The sequence below is a fragment of the Archocentrus centrarchus genome, chromosome 12, assembly GCF_007364275.1.
Source record: "Archocentrus centrarchus isolate MPI-CPG fArcCen1 chromosome 12, fArcCen1, whole genome shotgun sequence".
Classification (NCBI taxonomy): Eukaryota; Metazoa; Chordata; class Actinopteri; order Cichliformes; family Cichlidae; genus Archocentrus; species Archocentrus centrarchus.
In genome coordinates, this window is record NC_044357.1 from 14,727,957 (window position 1) to 14,748,402 (window position 20,446).

The 20,446-nt window shown below is 38.5% G+C and overlaps 1 protein-coding gene across 1 annotated transcript in view; it reads right to left on the bottom strand.

Moving 5' to 3' along the window:
• Window positions 1–3,227: 3,227 nt before the first annotated feature.
• Window positions 3,228–20,446, bottom strand: part of ccbe1 (collagen and calcium binding EGF domains 1) — a 37,274-nt gene continuing 20,055 nt past the window's right edge. The window contains exons 3-11 of the mRNA XM_030742894.1: window positions 14,216–14,268; window positions 13,910–14,044; window positions 13,309–13,446; window positions 10,275–10,384; window positions 9,118–9,223; window positions 8,629–8,768; window positions 7,260–7,295; window positions 5,053–5,088; window positions 3,228–4,740 (exon numbers count right to left, since the gene is read on the bottom strand). Of these exons, the coding sequence (XP_030598754.1) occupies window positions 4,480–4,740; window positions 5,053–5,088; window positions 7,260–7,295; window positions 8,629–8,768; window positions 9,118–9,223; window positions 10,275–10,384; window positions 13,309–13,446; window positions 13,910–14,044; window positions 14,216–14,268 (1,015 nt within the window). The 3' untranslated portion in view covers window positions 3,228–4,479. The remainder of the gene's footprint in view (window positions 4,741–5,052; window positions 5,089–7,259; window positions 7,296–8,628; window positions 8,769–9,117; window positions 9,224–10,274; window positions 10,385–13,308; window positions 13,447–13,909; window positions 14,045–14,215; window positions 14,269–20,446) is intronic.

The window sequence follows — 20,446 nt, forward strand, 5'->3', positions numbered from 1 at the left end:
AAGATAACTCAATGAGAGGGAGAGGTGGAAGGGTGAGGGCTGTCTGCGTGTGTTTTTGTGTCTCCATGTATACGTGTGTGTTTGTGTACATGTGTTAAGCCTGGACTGGCACAACATCGATTTTAATCACAGGAGAACTTGTGGCCATTCAGTCTGACCCGCACAGGTCCATTCACTCTCCAGGCTCCTCAGCGGACCCTTTTCTCAGGGCCAAGTGTTGTTGTGCTGGGAAGACAGGCCCCCCAGGAGTCCCAGAAAGAGAGCCATTCAATCCTCTCTACCTGTTTGCAGCACAGAAAGCACTTAGACCCTGGCCGATCTCTCATCATTGTCTCCTTCACTCTCAATACTTCCTTAAACTTAGGCCTCAACAAGAGCAAGCCCTTTAAGAGAGGGAAATAGGGGATGTATGTTAAGGGGGTGCCTTTCGCCTCATTAGAATTGAATTTGCACTGTCTTGTAATTACGTTGAAGGGCAACAATGTATTTTTTTCATCATAATCTTCCCTGAATAGAAAATTTTTTGGGGCAGTTAATTTGCTGCCCACACTAATGCATTAATTAATGAATTGGGTAACACTAATTTTCTTTATGCTGCCTCTCTCTGTTTGTTTCATCCATCTGCTTCCAACAGTTCTGGGCAGCCGCTACTAATAAAATTACCTCATTAGGGCTTTTATTGCAACACAGTAACTCACTCATCCTTTTGCTATTAAACATTTTCTTTAGGGTGTATTTGTGTGAGTGTGTGTGTGCATGTTCCCATTTAGCGTTGCATATTTTTGTGGGCAGTTCTAAATAATGAATGGGGCAAGCAGGGAGATATAATTGGGAACAAGGGGGCACTTCAGCAAATATTTGAAATCCTTTTTAAGGTCTGTCCTTGTACAGTGGTGATTAATTACTTCCAGAAGGGATATTTGAGAAATTTATTGCCAAGATTTCTGGTTTTGTCTCTTTCTGGACGAGAGGACCCCAGCTTGTTAAAAGGATTTTGCACCACGTTAATATCGGTCCCTCTTTAATCAAATGCAAATCATAACACGCGGCATTGTGGGAAAATGGGCTCATTGTGAAACAAATACACAATGTGTTAACAATGATGCAGTGTTTAATGAGGGTGGCATCCAAAATCCTAAACATCCAACCGTTTGGATATATCTCTGTTTTTGTGTCGTCAAAGAATGAACAAAACTGTTTTTGTCTTTGTGAATGACATAAATGGTGCAGTGGGTTAAAATATTTTTGATATAAAAGTCAAAGAATGTGAATGTTACTTAAAAGGAAATTGGAAAAAAAAAAAAATTCTAGGAACAAAATAATCACTCTGACGCCTGCAGGTCCATCTTTGACAATGTAATGTCACTGAGTCCCAGCATAAACAGGCATGCACACATTACTCATGCTAAATGAACATTCCCACAAAGCTTTATTCACCATGGTGTTTTGATTGTCTCTGCGTGCTTCCCTGTGAACTACACCCCAAAGTTTAATGAGTTCAGTCAGCACTGTGCTGTGCACCATTTAATGGCCTGGAATCAAACAGCACACGCTGCACAGAGCTGAGAAATGACTGCCACCTAGAGGACTCACAAGGGTACTGGATTTTTTTTTTTTTTCCCTGAAGAATGACCAAAGAATAACCACACATCCAAAAAGCTTTTTCTGGACAGTCTTTTGATAATAAGGAATGCATATCAGTGCATTGCTACAGGAAGATAAACTCTACAATAAGTATAATATAAATTACAGTCTTTATGCCAAAATAATTTCACATATACCCCAAAGCATGCTTTCTAACTAATAAACATATTAGGTGCTTTATTGGGTTCTTTTTGTCCAGCTGATCATTGGACAAATACTACTTTATGGTACTTTATGATTAGAAAACCATATCCAGAAATGAAACAAAAAAAAAAAAAAGCAAATCTATGAAATAATGTTAATCTCAAATGATAAAACCTTTTCATATTGACATGATGTAATTAACAGACATAATGTATAAATCACATAATACAATTATTTACATTTAAAAGTTCTTGTTCCTGCTTGACAGATGTGATGAGCGGTTGTGCTGCATTTGTACTCAGAGAGACAGCAACACCATGTTTGCCGGCGCTGGTAAATGAGTTTCTTGAGTGGGACGCTTTGAATTCTGCTGCACAGTCTTGCTATTCAGGACAGTACAAATGACATCACCTTTTTTTGGTGAAGCTCTCAGGATCACAATGCATCTGCAACTTGTCTTCTTTCAAATCAAGAGAAATTTAGACAAATGCAAGTTAAGCCAAAGAGAAAAACTGAAACAACTGGGTTCATGGCTTCAGCTGGAAGCCCAACAGAAAAAAAAATACAAGCAAGCCTTTTTACATACCAGTGGGTAAGCCTCGGTGACATTATTTTTGATAATGGCTTCAAAAACTTATTCACAGGTATCGTGTACTGATCAAGCACCAAAAAAAAAAAAAAAAAAAGCCTATACAGATGAGCCAAGACAGATGTTTCTCGTCTCCTGAGGCTTTTATCTGACTGACCATCAGACAGTTGAATCGGGCAGATTCCAATCCACAATGATCAGCAAACAACTTTCTTCTTATGGTGATTATGTGCACTTTTATCCATATTATTAGTCTCATGACTGAGAATTAAATACTTTTTTTAAGCTGTTCTCCAGCCTTGAAAAATAGTACTAAATACAGCATCCTTTGGAGCATCTTGTATGCTTGTGACTCTGTACAGTGCTTCTTTTCTGCTAACAAATCAATAGAATTAATAGTATTGTTAGTTTTTTAATATATCAGACTGCTTACACATATTGTAATTTGCATACTCACGTTAGTGCTTTACACGTTTGGCTTTGAGAAGGTCTCCCTCTGGTGGCGAACAAAATCAAACTACATTAGAAATTCAGTCAGCTATCATTCACACGGCCCTCTGACAGTTGCCTGCTTGCAGAGAAAGTTTTATGGCTGCTTTGTTATATGAGATACGAAGTATAGTTTACAGTTACTGCAAAGCACAATCACTCTTTAATGCCATAAAAAACTCACACTTGACCAAAGCAAATCAAACTATTGACTTTACGGCGCATAATTGTTCGCATTTTGCTTTGCAGCTGTCAGTAACACTGTTGTTAGAGCCTGCCGCTCCTCAGACAGGCTTGATAACAGGTTTGATTGGTAACTTTTTATTTTTGTGTTCCATTCCTGCTTAACCCCCGTCAGCCACCGCATACACAACTGTGTGCATCACTTTCTATAGTTATTTATTGCACTTTAATATTCATTTTGTGGCATCTCTTACCTAAAAAGATAATGTTAGGCAGAAGATGAATTTTTTTTCCCACCAAATTTCCTGTATCATGACCGAAGGGGATGAAGTATTTAAAGACATGCAATCATTTCAACATACAGTATATTTTGCAGAACACATTTCAAGTCCACATACAGTGTTGCAGCCCCACAAATTAAAACGTTAAAAGTTATATTATTCTTTTTGTCAGTGCAGTGGCGTCCATTCTCAGTCTTGAAACAAGCCACTAATCAGTTGTAGGGACAGTAACTTAAGTCTGGCGCACATGACAGGAGATGTAATTCAGTTTTAAGAAGTTTATGATCAAGTTACAGGGTAAAATAAACAAACAAACAAAAACAACCCTACACACTCCCTAACGCAGCTCTTCGACTGACTCCACAGCACATGACGTTACTCGCTATAAAGGAAGCACTGATAACAAATAAGCATCTTACTTTTCTTAGTAAGATCTAGAAACTGATTATGGAAAGTTTTACAAAATTTAAATTGAACCATCTTCTCACACTGATGCTGTTACAGGTTGCAAACCGATTACCAAAAAAAGCTCCTCCAAGTTTAACAAGATAAGCAAAGTCTTCACCCTGAGTGACGCTGTATTATTGTATAAGGTGCTCTGTCATTTTTTGACATTTGAAACAGTAATCACTAATCCTCAGCTGCAGCTTTAATTACTGCTGCTAAGGGGGACTACAGCAGTATATCCAAAATTTATTTGAATCATTACTTTGCTATAACACAATGAAAAAAATAACAGCGGGGGGTGTGTTATAGATGAAAGCTAAATGCACTAATGTTAGAAGATAAAATTCTGGATTTTGGTACTTCAGTTCCTCTGCAAGCACAAAATTATGAAACTGATGCACTGTTTGCATCTTTTATGAAGTAATGAGAATTTTTTTCTTATGAGAGACTCCTTTAATGTGGTGTAAAGGAAAATATGTTTCTGAAAAATGCAGTAAATAAACATGCGTTGGCACAGTCTACTCATTTTTGTTAAAAAATAGAACACATTATGTTGCATATCATACAAAAATAGAAAATCTGTGATCAAACAGCATACAGTATGTTCTTTTTAAAAAGAAGTTAAATAAAAAGACAAACCATTCCAACATTCACACCAAACACAAAGTATTTAAAACCACCTTTTCATTCATTCCAGTTCGTTCAGCCCGTTTTCTCTCGCGCTGGTTTCCTTTTCCTATTCCTCTTGGACCCTCCGCCTGTTCGAGGTGGAGCTTCCTTAGAGTCCTCGCCGGAGCCGGTATCTAAACGGTCCTGGTTTTCTCTCCAGCTGTCTGGGACAACAGGAAAGTCCTCCTCTGGAGAGTGCATTGGTCGACCGTACACCTTGCTCTGCAGGTCAGCGATGTCATTGCGGATGTCTGCCATCAGTAGAAGCAGGAAATCAAAGGAGCCTGGGGGGCCCTGGGTACAGAAATAAACAGAATGAATGAAACAGGAATTTTTTATTTTTAGCTTATTTATGGATGTAAATATAATAATCACAGCTGAGTTTACTGCAACAAGGATCCAGCTGTTTGATGGTCTGGCCACTGGATGTTCAGCTTTTTTTAAAAAAAAATCTAAAGCGATAATGCTTACTTTCTATGAGATACCATTTAGGTTTCAGTCTACTGTGGCCTGTTTTCCAGCAACGCTTTAGTTTAACTATACTTTTCAATTTGATTGCAACAAGATACAACGATGTGGCCTCAGCGTAGATTGCCTTAGTCTTACTGGTGGTCCAACAGGCCCAGGAGCTCCTCTGTCTCCCTGAGGAAACAAAACAAATATTTAGTTAAGATGAATTACACTGAAGGAAAAAGCATGAGAGGAATTCATAATATTCTGCTTAGGGAACTTTTTCAAGAAACTAGAAAAGTGAGGATGAGAATAAACACAATTGTCTTGTGGATTAAATAGGGGAACACATCATTTCAAAGAAACATATACTATGTTGTAGTAAGAACAATGCAACTTTCATCAAAGCTAAGTAAAGCTGAAATATATGCCTAAATGTCACCTCTAAAGCTTATCAATGAATATTTTGGTTCTTCTTTATTTCATTTATAAATTAATCCAAATGTGAGAATAAAAGGCGTAACTCTCCACAGAGTTAGTGTAAACTCTTCTCTTCAAACTTTAGCTATCAAATACATTTATAAGCTAAAATGTAGAATCAGCCCCTCAAAATGCTGAATCCTGTCTGCTGCTCGACTGTGAAGTATCACGACAGCCTGTTGATTTACAGTAGCCCGTACACATTAAGCTGACTACCCTGTTAGCCATGCTCAGGGTCACAGAGGGGCTGTGAGTGTTTTGGCAGATGGTTTGGATTTGTTACTCTGAGAGGCATATTACCATAACCCTCCAATCTATCCACACAAACATCCCAGCTGTACTGAAAAAGAACACCAAGGTACTGTGTCAATAAGGCAGATGCACCTAAATCTTCCATGCGTTCAATCTACAAGCCAAGCAAACAGAGTTACAAGGTCCAATTTAACATGCGAATCTCTTTAAGCGTTCATACCTTGCTCTTGTAAATTCTAAACCCTAAAATGGGGGTTGTTATGATTTTTTTTTAAACAAACACAATCATTCTGCTGTCTAATCACAGTCACTGTTAAGTCTCATAATGTTTCAAGGTTTGTGCATATTAGTTCCCTTAACTACTTCACCTGGCTGCTCTCAGTTTAAATTAATTCTGACATCTTGAAGACCCAGGATCAATTCCCCAGTCAAAGTAAAAACAATAAATAAATCTTGCCTTAGTCACGGCACCACCGACGAGGCGAGGGTCAAATAAGAGATTGATAGAAAGTTCACTTCTTTTTTTAAAAAGCTTTTTATTTGTGGCTAATCTTACTAACAACTGCCACAGTCAACAGGTGATGGTCATACATTATTTTTCCATATTAAAACATCACCATCATCTGAGTGAGAGTGGGCCACTGTTAAACTGGCAGGGCAAGATTCTTTTTTTAAATACCTGACCTAAGCTGCTCTTTGAGCTTCTGTTTGTGCATATCATAAAAAAAGAACAAGTGGTATGGACGAATCTTGTTCGATGCAAATATGTGAAAAATGCAAAAGCAAATCTCACAGTAACTAAGATGAAATCTGCATTGTTCCTCTTTAATTTCAGATTTAACCATCTGCTGGAGCCTTCATTTTTTTAACCCTTTGCTTTAGGCTTCATGCGAATGTAAAGCAGAGAAAAACTGTTAGCCCTCTGAAAAATGGTTGCCAGTCTGAAAGCAATGCTCACAAAATCCAGGTGATTAAAAAAAAAAAAAAAACTGTCATAGCCCAGAAGTATCTATAGTATTCAAAAACATGGTCAATGATGTGTTGCTCCCTAATATTTTAGTTACTGACAATGATCAACCTTGTGAACAGGGTCTAATTTAACTCAAGAAATTTTTTTTGAAGTGAAAAAAACTCCCGAGACCGTCCCTCTCACAGAATATGTCGTAAGCATTTCAAGCATCGACCAAAGCTTGTGTTTATGTTGTACACAAAAGTGTGCAAACTGCCTATAAACTTGTAGCAACCTGCAGTTAAGTAATCCTATCATGTGCCTGTGCAGCACCCAGGTGAGGATTAACAAGCATTCTGGCACCTGCCTTGTGCTTTTCATCCTGTACAAATCTGGAGAGGTAGGGAAGCAATTTAGCTATTGAGAAATTTACTTTGATTGACATGGTTTTGGCAAATCTATCCAGCTGGTACTTTCTGCACTTACCACATCGACTTGGGTTTATTTTTTAAGATAGGATGCATGCAGTACTTAAATGGCAATGACTACTCCTGCTGCCTAAGGGCCAGTGTGCTGGACAATTCTACTCTTGTCTACAGAAATCGACTTTTAGAGGAAAAATCTATTTTTTAAAATACTCAGAAAGGACATTGTTTGTTGACTAAATAGCATCTGAGCTCACCTTTAGACCGTCTTTTCCTGGTGCTCCTGGAGGCCCCTGTCAAATAAAAATGTAGTTCATATATGTTCAGTTTTTAAGCTTATTTAAGTCACCTTTCTTTCAAACTCCAAAGGCGTAGAATTCTGTTTACTGCTTAAAAGTATGGATCTGCACTGGCTTGTTGAATTCATTATATCCACAGAAACAGTTTACTCAAATCCTCGCTAAATACAAAACTATTTTATCATGCTCCATCAAGTGAGAGTAACCAAGATTAACTCTGTTCCTGCCTCTAGGCCACTTCTGAGTAACTTCACATTGACATTACAGAGTGCTTTGATCTTTCTCATGGGATAATAATCTTTAAAGAAGCATGAAGACATTGCATAAGGAGCAGCGCCAATATTCAGATCAGCACAAAGCTTCTGAGTCACGCATTCATCACCTCTGATATCCCGACATGCTGTCAAACGCATGTGGCCTTGTGGCCAAACCTCATAACTTAGAATCTAATCAGGCTTTTATGTAATGAGAGGACCAATACCCCTTTAAGTAAGCGCATGTATACTAAAAAATGTATAAACAGGATTAAAACACCCATCAGTGCTCAAACACAAAGCAACGGATCACTTTCGACTGTGAAAACACTACTCCACAGTTCTCGGTTTGGCTCAAAGCAGCTTGAGATTTGACTGATTGCAGGTGTTGATAGTCTGATTTATCAGTGAGGAGATTGCATAAATACAAGCGCTTTAAAAAGCTGAAAATATTTCTTGATAGCCACATCCTGCGCATTCTTGGTTCTGATCCCACACTTTAACATGAAGGGTTCACACTTGCAGGAAAGACTTGGCACGGCGCAAAAAACAGCAAGCCAAAGAAAGCAACTGAAGCTGTTGTTCTTGACATTTCCATGTGTTATCCTTATCCACCTCGCAAGAACGAGGGTCTTTAAAAGGGTGCATGACGGGATGTATTTTGTGTCTCTCTGGGGGGGTGTTTCCTGTCAATACAGTTATACTAAATTATCAGATAATGTAATAATTTATTGCATCATTAAAGTAAAAAAAAAGAGAATTTCAAGATTGTACTGATTTTCACATTAATTCAGCTGTTCATCTATGTGACACAAAGAAGAATTATGAAGCAACAAAAAATAAATAGAGGCAAGTGATGAAAGAGTGGTGATGCATATCATATTATTCATAGGTCACAATCAGGACACAAACTTGCTGATTTTGAAGCCTTTTAGAAGCCATTTCACATAAGGAATATGACAAACTGCATATAAAATGCTGTGAAGTGATCTATTTCATCCAGGATGAACCTGAGTTTTTACTATCAAATGTGGTATCATTTGTAATTGTAAAAGAAGCATTTACTAACTGACCACAGGTCCCCGAGGGCCTCGTTTGATATGGTGCAGGTCTGGTGTGGGTCCAATGGGTCCCATCAAGCCTCGAGGGCCAGGTGGGCCGGGGGGCCCTGTCTGTCCTGAAATTCCTGGAGGGCCCTCCGGTCCTGGATCTCCTAAAGTATTACACACTGATATTAAAAGATGAAGAGAGTATAACTGCTCCATAACTGCCCCAAGATTGATTTTTGCCTAAATCATCATATTTTCAATGTTTGGTTCACTTTTTTGTCTTTTCTGAAAACCCTGAAAAAAATGACTTATGGTAGGGCATTATATAAAGAGGGTGATGATATGCATGTTTTCGTTGTGACTCTGAGCTCTCAGCAGTTTTTACATGTAAGCTGTGCCTAAATACAGCCTAGCATATGTGTAGATTCCTTGTTTTGCTTAATGCCATTACTTCTTCACACAAGCCGGTGTTCTTATGTAGAAAGTCACAGTTATTTTTTTGCTTTGTCTTACCTGGAGGTCCAGGGGAACCTGGAGGCCCTGGTAAAAATATAGGTGACAGGATTTTTTCACTTGTCATCTGCTCAGGGATGCCAGCACTGTTTGGCAGCAAGGCCATCTTAAACGAGGTGTGAAGAAAGAAGAAGAAATATTGTTGATTTGGAAGTTCTATAAAACATCCAGATGCCTCACTGTACAATTTATCTATTTAGTTTCTAAAAATCGTTTTACATACAATAATTCGTAAAGGCCTAAACTGGCAAACGTAAAGGAAAATTACACACTGGAGGACCAACATAAAGTAAAATTATGCAAAAATCATATCTCTGCCAAAGATGAAAGCTGATCTTCTATCTGCACCACAGTACGAACAGGAACCCAGCCAGATGGAAGGCCAGGCAACCCCTCTGCATTATTCAGCATGACTAGGAGAGCTCCTGCTCTGTATGCTAAGTAGTATCCTTGAGAAAAAGTTATCTTTGATCTGAGTATAACATCATGTGGAACTGGTAACCCCCGGGGGAAACACGTTAAAGACCTCACCATGCTGCCAGAGCTGACAAATCAGAATTCATGCAAGACGCAGAAGCATCTGTCCAAGCTTGTGGACACACACATACACACACACTGAGAGAGGTTGTGGTTCACCTGTTAATCAGTTAAAATTATGCAGGACTGTAGCCTGTGACCTTGGATACAGGTGTTTAAACTGAGGGTTCCTAACCTTTCCATGATATGAATATATGAAAGTTTTACTTTACTTTCTCATAAACTTTAGTTCATAAACTGAACTCCATGTTGGATACCAACGTGCTACTGTCTTGCACATGAGTTAGTGGGTAAAATGGACAAGAACAACGTCAGGGTGAAAAGTAAAATGCAAGAAAAATAAAAATTCAAAGAGACCTAATTCATAAGTAAATCATAGTATGAGACATAGAAATGTTATAAGAATTATAACAATAACATAAACATTTCTGTTCCATATGGGGAGACTTTTAGATGAGATCTCATTTTGTTTGTGTATGTGTGTGTGTGCATGTCTGTGTGTGTGTTTTCTTTCTGCTTGACGTTTCTTTGGTAAAGCACAGGCAAGATTAAAGCAACAAAGTGCTACAAGTAAACTAAGCAATGAAATGCAAATTTTCTTCAAATGTGTCCATTTTTACCTTCTGTTTAAGCTGTAGTACAGACATCTTAATTTGGTAGAAATCATCACACGTGGCTGAGCAGGTTCCAGTATTCATGACATTATCGGACTTCTCAAAGAGATGTACTGCTGAGAAATGGGAAAAATGTTGATGTTAACAGAAAATGTTTCTCTCAGAAAACTGTCAGAAAAACAAAAACAAACTTTATTGAAGAAGCTACTTCTGGATGCTCTCTTATTCACAAGGGGTCACCACAGTGGGTAGCGCCGCATTTTTGATTTGGCAGCTTTTTACACTGGATGCCCTTCCTGGCACAAACCCCAAAGGGATTTGAGTCTTCTCCTGGGACTGAACCATGGATCTTCCACTGGTCAGGCGAATGTGTAAACCACTACAGTACGGAAAACAGACGTCTCTGTTTTTACTAAGTAAACGGACTTATTAGCTTTGCTTCTGGGATGTTTGTCTTAACAGTGTTAAACAGTGCAGGTCATTCAAAGCTGTGTTAAATTGCTCCCATAAAAGGAAGCAAAATTGTTATTACTGTCATGTTACATTAAATCTGTCCCCAAAACATTACAATAATATAAATAGTGTTGCTATGTTAAGCAGTGCTTCTTTCTTAACTGTTTGATGCATTTCTGAGAAACTGTGTGAGCTGAGTGAGGGACGAGCTGCTGATGCACTGCAGACAAATGCAGCAAAACAGTTATTTGCAAGACCCCAGTCTTATCAGTCAGTCAGTCAGAGTCAGTCAGAATACTTTATTGATCCCAAAGGGAAATTACTACTGTTACAGCTGCAACCGTTTCATTTAAACGAGTAAACCTAAAACACAATAACATACACTAAAGGCATAAAAGTATAAAGACTAAAGAGATATTTTGACTATATACACATCTAAATCTATACACATATGAGAATTGTGAGTGCAAAAATTTTTAAATAGGTGTCATTATATATATATGCACAGTCCTTTTTTGTACAATGTATAAGTGTATGTACAATGTACAATGTATATAGTGTATGTACAATGTATATGGAAATTTAAACAATTTTATGTACAATTGAATACTGATAAGTGAATGACACTGATGAACCACAATGTCACCTATTAAGGGAGGAGTTATAGAGTCTGATGGCCACAGGTAGAAATGACCTCCTGTGGCGCTCTGTGGTGCATTTTGGTGGGATGAGTCTTGCACTGAATGTGCTCCTGTGTCCCATCACTGTGTTGTAGAGTGGGTGGGAGCCATTGTTCATAATGGCCTGCAGCTTAGACAGCATCCTCCTCTCCGACACTGCCATAAGCGAATCCAGCTCCACTCCCACCACATCACTGGCTTTGTGGATCAGTTTATTGAGTCTGTTGGCGTCTGCCGCCCTCAGTCTGCTGCCCCAGCATGCAACAGCATAGAGGATGGCACTCGCCACCACAGACTCATAGAAGATCCTGAGCATAGTCCGGCAGATGTTGAAGGACCTCAGGCGTCTCAGAAAATAGAGGCGAATTTGGCCCTTCCTGTATAGGGCATCAGTGTTCTTAGCCCAGTCCAGTTTGTTGTCAATGTGTACTCCCAGGTATTTGTAGTCCTCAACGGTGTCCACACTGACCCCTCCGATGGACATAGGGGCCACCGGTGCCTTGTCTTTCCTCAAGTCCACCACCAGTTCCTTTGTCTTTGTCACGTTGAGCTCTAGATGGTTCCGCTTGCACCATGTGACAAAGTCCTTCACTGTCCTCCTGTACTCATCCTCATCACCCCTGCTGATACATCCAACTATTGCAGAGTCATCAGAAAACTTTTGAAGATGGCAGGTCTCTGAGCAGTAGCTGAAGTCTGTGGTGTAGAGGGTGAAGAGGAAGGGAGAGAGGACAGTCCCTTGTGGGGCTCCAGTGTTGCTAACTACTCTGTCAGACACACAGTGCTGCAGCCGTACATACTGTGGTCTGCCAGTCAGGTAGTCAACAATCCAGGACACAAGGGGGACATCTACCTGCATCGCTGTCAACTTATCACCCAGAAGAGCAGGCTGAATGGTGTTGAATGCACTTGAGAAGTCAAAGAACATGACCCTCACAGTGCTGGCCGGCTTATCCAGGCTTATCAGTCTGTTTATGTTTGGTCTTTGGATTCTCATTTCAGAAACGGGTATCAAAACCTGAAATAAGGAAACTGTCCATGGATCAGTTTTGATTTCTATATTATTTTGTCTGATTTGTGTGACCAGCAAGTTACTGTGCTTTGTGCTGCTTGGTTCAGTGTAATGAGTATAAGCTTGAGCAGTTTTGTTCTTGTTCAACTCAGAAGTGAATAACTGGGCAAATACTTGATTTTTAATATCACTAATCAAAGGGTAACTTAATCATTGAGAGTGATTTACTGAACAAAAGATGGGAAGTTGGTGTAATAAATGAATCAGTCTTGGGGAAAGTACAGAGTTAACAATGTGATTTAATGACATATTGTTACAGTTGAACATAACTTCAAATGCCTTTTTTTCTGACTTTCTACTACACTTTTCACTCTACCACACTTTTGCTCAGAAGCCACGTTAATACAATAATATTTAATCAATAAACTTACAGATTTCTCACATTCCTGTGGAGAGAAAGTACATTAAAAAGCACAGAACTCACTGTCTCTTCTAGTTTTGTCTCAGGCCTGTGGTTTCTCACTTTTGCAACTGAATCTGGGGCAACAGAAATAAAAAAAGTATTTTTTTATCACCTGGACCGTTTGTGTTCTCCTCATATGCATCCAGCAAATCAGGGAAGATCAGGAGTCAAAGGAGCAGCAGCATGTGTAGTAGACAGAACCGTTCTGACAAGCACAAGGGTCGGGGATGTCTAATGACTACCAGGTGTCTGTGTTTTTCAGTACCCCTCCTCTTCCTCTGCCTCTCTCTCTCACGTACACCAATAACAATACGTCAGCTTCACATCACAGTCAGAGGTGCCCTTGAATAAAGAGAAAATGTCAATCGCTTTATTCAAGGGCACCCTCTGACTGTGAGGTGACCTTGACTAAAGAGAAAATGTCAATCTCACCTCTCTCCCCCTTGGTGCATGTTTTTCCATCTTCTTCCAGGAAGTAGCCTTTCTCACACTCACACCTGTAGCTCCCTACAGAGTTAATGCAGATCTGAGCGCATGCAGTCATGTTTTTGTCTGCGCATTCATCGATGTCTATGTCATGAAGCGGCAGAAAGGAGATAAAAGAAAGACAAAGTGTCACGTCAGGTCACTTAGACCCCATCGACAGGCGTAAGCATTGTCATTTAAAAATATATAGAAAAAATACTAAACATTTTGTGATTTTGATTTTTCATATGAATTTAATAATCTAGTTTATATTTAAGACATAGACAAAAGCATTTCAATATACAAAGTCACTCTCCTGCATATATTATAGACAACATAATGCAATGCACAGTATAATAAAGAATAGCTGCATGACTCAGCACAATCTACAGATGTAATATAACTTAAATGTAAAATAGTTTAACATCCTATACTTATGAATTGCTGTGATGTAAACTACTATATAGTAGTGGAAGTGTCTTTTACTGACAGGGAAGATTAAAGTACCTTATTATATTGATTGATTATATTGATTATATTGATAATTATACTCATGTGGGGTACTCACCCAGACAATAGGGCTTCTCTCGCCTTCTGTGATGCTCACGGTCATAGCGGTAGCCAGGGTAACAGGTACACACCACTCTACCGAAATGGTCAGTACACTGCTGTTCACAGGGGGCGCCGGCACACACGTCATAGTCTGGAATTAAAGCAAGTATTTCATCAGTGTGAGCAAGAAAACAGGAATGGGAAATCTCACATCGATCTATTATTACGTTTTTATTATTCTATATTATGAGATTAAAGACTGGTTGGATTTGGGAAGGATTCCCAAAATAATCAGAAAAGCACAGGAGAGACAGTTTCATACCTTCAGGAATGCACTGGCCCAGAACAAACTTAAAGCCCTTGCAACATTTCTTTCTGTAAAATATCAAAGTGACATGTGTATAAGAAGACAAATCCAAAATACTTTAATACACACAGGTCACTTATTTTCATAAAATCTATTGGCTCCTTTTTCCACTCAATTTCAGTCCACTACTTGTACCTGACCATTCTCAATGGATTTTTTTTTTTTTTGTTAAGTCACTTAACACTGTCTACTGACTGATCACTGACACACAAAAAAAGGCAACAAACTCAGTGTTGTATTGACACATTACAGACAACTAATTTTAAATTGTGTCTTTAGGAACAAATGACCTGTGTTATCTTTGGCATTCTTTTGACTGGTACTATATATTTTTCAACAGGCTAACTGGCATAAAATAGTATTTTTGCACCAACAAGGTGATTCCCAAATCTTGGCATAACTTTGCATTGTGTGCAGTGTGTTCTTCAAAAAAATGAAGAAATTGAACAAGTGGAGGAGAAGTGTCGGGCCTTAAAGTCTATCTACAGCAGATGAACAGTATCTGAAGGTCATGTCCTTAAGAAATAGGAAGAAATCCAGCAAAGAGCTGACACAAGACCCGAGAGATGCATCTGACCTTTCAGCTGATCCATCTAGTGTTCACTGAAGCCTAATCAGAAATGGTCTCAGTGGAAGAGAAATGGGGAGAAAAGGCTGAGGTATGCCAAATTATATAAGAATTGGACTGAAAATCAGTGGAACAGGCCTTATGGAGTGATGAATCCAAATCTGAACATTTTGGTTCAAATCATCATCAGTATGTACAGAGAAGGTCAGGAGAGAAATACTACGGTGAGTGTCTACGCCATCAGTGAAACATGGTGGAGGCTCTGTCATGGTTTGGGGACTGCATTTCAGGCAGTGGTGTTGGGTGTTTTGTTAAAACTGATGCAATTACAAACACAGAGAAGACAGATTTTGATCCACAGTGCAATACCATCTGGAAAGTGGCTGATTGGCAACAGCTTCATTTTTCAGCATGACAATGATCCCAAACACACTGCCAATACAGTAAAAGCATATCTGGATATGAAAACACAAAGTGGAAAACTATCAGTCATGGACAGGCTCTCCAGAGAACCTCAACATTATTGAAACAGTGTGGGATCGTTTTAAAAGAGGACAGAACAGAAGGCGGCCAACATCCAAAGAAGAGCTTTGAATGTCCTTCAAGAAGCCTGGAGAAAACTATTCCTGAAGACTGCTTAAAGAAATGACAAGAAAGCTGCAGAAGAGAGTTCAGGTTGTGTTGAAGAATAAAGGTGGCCATAAGAAATATTGACTCTCAAGCTTGTTAGAATCGAACAAGCTCTGTTGTTGCCTTAAATACTGTGTTTCCATCTATGTTTGCAGATGTTTCAATAAATCGCTGCACAGACATTTTGGGGCTGTTTATGTGAAGGTGTTTGTGGGAAATCTAAAACTAATTCTGCTATACTATGCACACATCCATGCACACATAACCACATACACAAACAGCTGTCAGCAGATCTCATTGCTGTCTGTTTCTGCATGTTTGCGCACGTCTAATTACACGCCTCTGAATTTCAAGGCAATTCAGAAGACAATCCGCCAGTAAGCTGACTGTGCCAAATGTGTTTTCCATTTTGACTGATTTGCAGTTTTCCTGTCCCCACAAATCTGTCACAGATTATCACTCTTTTTTTTTAAACTTGTAACTGCAATAAAACTGATTTTTTTCTAAATACTTTTAGTGAGTTAAAAAAAAGAAAAATTACTTCTCAAAGCAAATCAAAGCAACAAAACAAATCAGTCAGTCTTTAATGATTTCTTCCCACGTCTACGTAAAGTTTGATTAATGTCATTTCCACGGTACAATTTTTTGAGGTATGATTCATTCTTTGCTCACAGGCACACCTAGGGAAAAGCACTAACAGGTGTTTCTTTCAAATAGGAGATTATAAAACAAACCAATTATACCGTGAAGTCATGGAAATATGCTGCATTCACTCTCCCTTTGATAGAGACACTGAGAAAAGATCATGCTGCAGTGCTGTGTACCTTTTAATCAGAAAAGGAAATGATGACAGGGGCATCGCCCAGTTAGTTCATACCATGAATGCTCTCACTTCTGTGATCACCAGTATTCAAATCCAATCAATATCTTCTTTTTTTTATTTTGTATCTAACTGACTCCTTCACTCAGCCAAGAAACCCATTTAGGCAATAACATTAAGAGTCTACAGCTATACTGCTGCTATGTTATTTGATTTATTAATTTCAAAGGAAATGTTTTATTTATATTTCAAGTAAATCCCCAGACCTAATACCTTATGTGGGCTTTAATTTGGGACACTGAGGACTAGACCGTTGCAGAAAAAGATAAAAATGAGAAGACACATAAGGCAATAACTGGATGATAAAGGTAATAATGATTATTGGACTGTGTGTTGTGGAAAATAAATGCAAAATATATTATTAAAGCAAGGTTAAAGTGAGAGATTTCTGATTAATTTCTGAGATTTCTCTCCTAAACGGCCCATTAGAAAAAAAATGACTACATACTACAGCAATTTTGAAACTAAGAATGTCTTATATTACACCTTCCATTTGCTACTTCCAGTTTTGTTCGTGAGTCAAATGGGCCATCTTTTTAACGTCATGTGTTCTACAATCACAGAAATGTAAACAAAGTAAATCACTGACTATGCACTGCTGCAATCCCACTGGGTCTACCTTCTACAGTCAGCTGCTTTTACAGTCATTTAGATGGGCAGAGGAGTACTTATTCACTCATAAGACTGAATATTTACTAAAAAGTGGCCACAAGGGCTTCATTTATCACTCTTCAGTCTCCCACTGAAGGAAATTATCCTGCAAAAAACAGATTTTAAGTTTCACCTGACACTGAACGCTCTACCTCACGTATGAGTGATTTTCATACAATCGCAACTCAAGAGACCTTCAATGGGCAGAGAGCAGGCCACATTTAATGCATTTATGTCTAAGTTTAAATAATGTGCTCTAATGCATTTTTCATTAAGAGCACATGATTTGTTGGGTTCTTGCATTCATGTGATTCTAAACACAAGAGAGTGGGCTTTAGCACATATATGAGGTATTGTGCAGGTACTGACATTAATCAAGATGACCACTTATTACACCCTTTACTACTTCATAAAGGAAAACTATTTATTAAACATGTAAGTATTATAGGTTTTTATATAATTAACATTAATAACATATTGTACAAAAAAATATATCTCTATGTCAAACTTGGCATATCTGTGCATTTCTGTCTTTCAGCTGAGTTTCTACTTTAACAGATCTCAGCATATTGTATGTTGGAAGAGGCTTGGACTTGGACACCCTGAGAGAGCAGATCTGAGGATGGCTTCCTGTGTGACCCAATATCTCATGTCATAATAACATCCCCCTGAGGGCAGAAGGCACTTATAGCAAATAACCAGCTTAGCAAAATAACCAGGGTTAGCTGAACAATCATGAGAAAACAAACATCTATGTCTGTCTCCAAAGGATCACAAAAGAGACAACAGCATCCCATGGAAACTGGATCCCCATCTGTGTTCAAGTTCATTTTTACTGAACTGCATCTTTTTTTTAATTAAATTAGCATCAAGGGAAATGCTCGTTAGTTCTATGATTTTATACCTCGTCGTACTGTCTCTCATTATATCATTAAATAAACAAGTGTAATTGCACTTGTATTTGGTTACTTTGCTGATAAAAGCACTTTTTAAACACAACTAAAATATTATCTTACATTTTCCACTTACACAAATGGGCTTCAATTAAATTGCTGTTTTCTTGTGGTATCATTTGATTAAACCTTTTATATTTTGACACTTGTAGACATAAAAACTGAGTGATAAAGAGAGATGTAAAAGAGACGACCTGTCTACTACAACAACGTGCCTTATAAAGACATGGGATGATGGATGCTTGGGTTAAGGTTGGGGCACTGAGGCAATAAAATAACCTCAAACTACCTACATGATTTATTGCCTGATTGTGAAAAATCTGCCTTAACTCCTTAATGGAAGTTATCAGAGATAAATGGATGATACATGAAAAAATATTATTACAACATTCCATATAAATAGTATGCACTCAAAAAATGCATTTTTTTTTTTTTTGTGATAAGTGTCTAAACTAATGCACTGCCTTGATATTACTGTTGTCAAATGCCATATTGTGTAGCGGTTAAAGCTGCAGCTGGTGTTATTTAGCTATTTACCTCAGCTCCTCTAACAATCTTTGAATAGCAGAAAATGCTCAGATCCTAATCGCTCTCCACACTTGGGGAGAGATCATGACATGTCTCTCATACTCTCTTACCACTAACAACTACTAAGGAATTTGTGCACGGCCAATTAAACATGAAGCACTTTATGATTCGGTATACAAAACACAATCCCACTGAGTTTTGCCACCTTTCATAACAACAGCTCTCCCCTGCAAGCCTGCTGCTTGCCTCATGTGCTTCATGCAAATCAGCAAACAAATTTAAAACACATGTGGATTTCATTCATATTCATGAGTGACAGAACAAGGGAGAAAGATTTCCCAGGTGGATTCATGACACTTTTCTACAAGAATATCAGTGAGTCACATGCCTTGCACACAATGCCGGCATGTTGTGACTGACATTTGATTTTTAGACACACTAGACTGTGAAAACTTGCACTTGTTCAGAGTGATCAGGACATCACAGACACTGTTTGTTTTGTCACCTGTGCCCTTTTTTTTTTCACCTAAAGGTTATTTAAATGTGCTAGTAATGCATATCAGTTTACAGGGGCCTCCTGAAATCCAGACATAGACTAGTCTGACCTCAGTTACCCGAGGTGAACCACAAGCACTCTAATTACCTTATAAACAGAAGCCCTCCCCTGAACCAACATGGAGGACCAGCTTGGCCTGGCAAAGTGTTGTGACACATTAATTCAGCGCAGAAGCTAACAGAAACATCTGCAACATTTGGACAAAGAGAGAAATTCAAAAAGATGAAGAGGACACAGTCACATTGGATATCATCTTCATCACATGCAAGAATGATCTTCTCTCTTCAAAAAGAAAATATCAGACTGAAGGGTAACACACACACACAAGCGCACAGCTGTGAGACAACGCATGCACTCTGCTCCGTGGAGGCTTATTTGTCCAACATCGCTGCCAGTGATATACAAAAACAATTCTGCATTCCACACAAGAGAAGATGTTTGTCAAAGTGAAGAAGGCGCAGCTTTTGTATTCATATTGGCCTGATCGTGCTAAAAGGAGTGGCACATAAACGAAACAGCTATTACGGCAACAGAATGGCTGCATCAGTATCTTCTGCTTTCCTTGGATTTGTGTTCATTTTCTCTGAAATTTTGTTGAGTTGAAGAGACAAAACAAAGACTCTAAAGCGATCACTGATGACATTTTCAAGAATGGTACTTTTATAAATGACTTATAAATAAATAAAAAGCGAGGGTCACATTGCTTTATGATCCACCACAATCACACTAACAAAAGAAAGCGCTCCGACAGTAGTATTGAAAAATGCGAACAGAAATGTCTCATTAATCTCATCATCTACCCCATGTGACTGTGTTGCCTTTTGGTAAATACAGGTTGTGAGTTTGATTATGAGAAAGGCGACCTTCCATCCTGACCTTCCAGAGACAGTCTGTACTTTGAAAACATCAGGTGATAAAGCACAGATCCACAAATTCACCATTTCAAACTAAGATTAGCTGAGAACGGCATAATTTCAGGTTTGAAGATTTTGTAAAATTCTCTTTATTTCATCAACAAGTATATGGGAAACAATATGGGACACATGTAACGAACAAACAGTAAAATGCAACTGAAAACAGAACTGACATTGTTGAGGTGAGTGGCTGCCAAAGAGTTGCTGATATGCTGATATCCTTATTCTGACTATAATTTTTCCAGGGCACTGAGTCCATATCTAATAATCAGTCTCAAAGGCCTCTGATCATTTGCCATCCCAACTGAACCTTTAGACTCTCTACTCGATCCTCTGGAGCTCAGACATTGTTTCTTCTTTCTCCTTTTACTTCACTGTTTCACACTTTTATGTTCTTTAAAAAGACACAAGTCCTTCAATTTCCAGTTTCTTTAAATTCTCCTCACTTTCCATTTGTTTTATTGCGCCAAGCTACGTGTGTGTTATGAGTTGCCAATGCAAACACA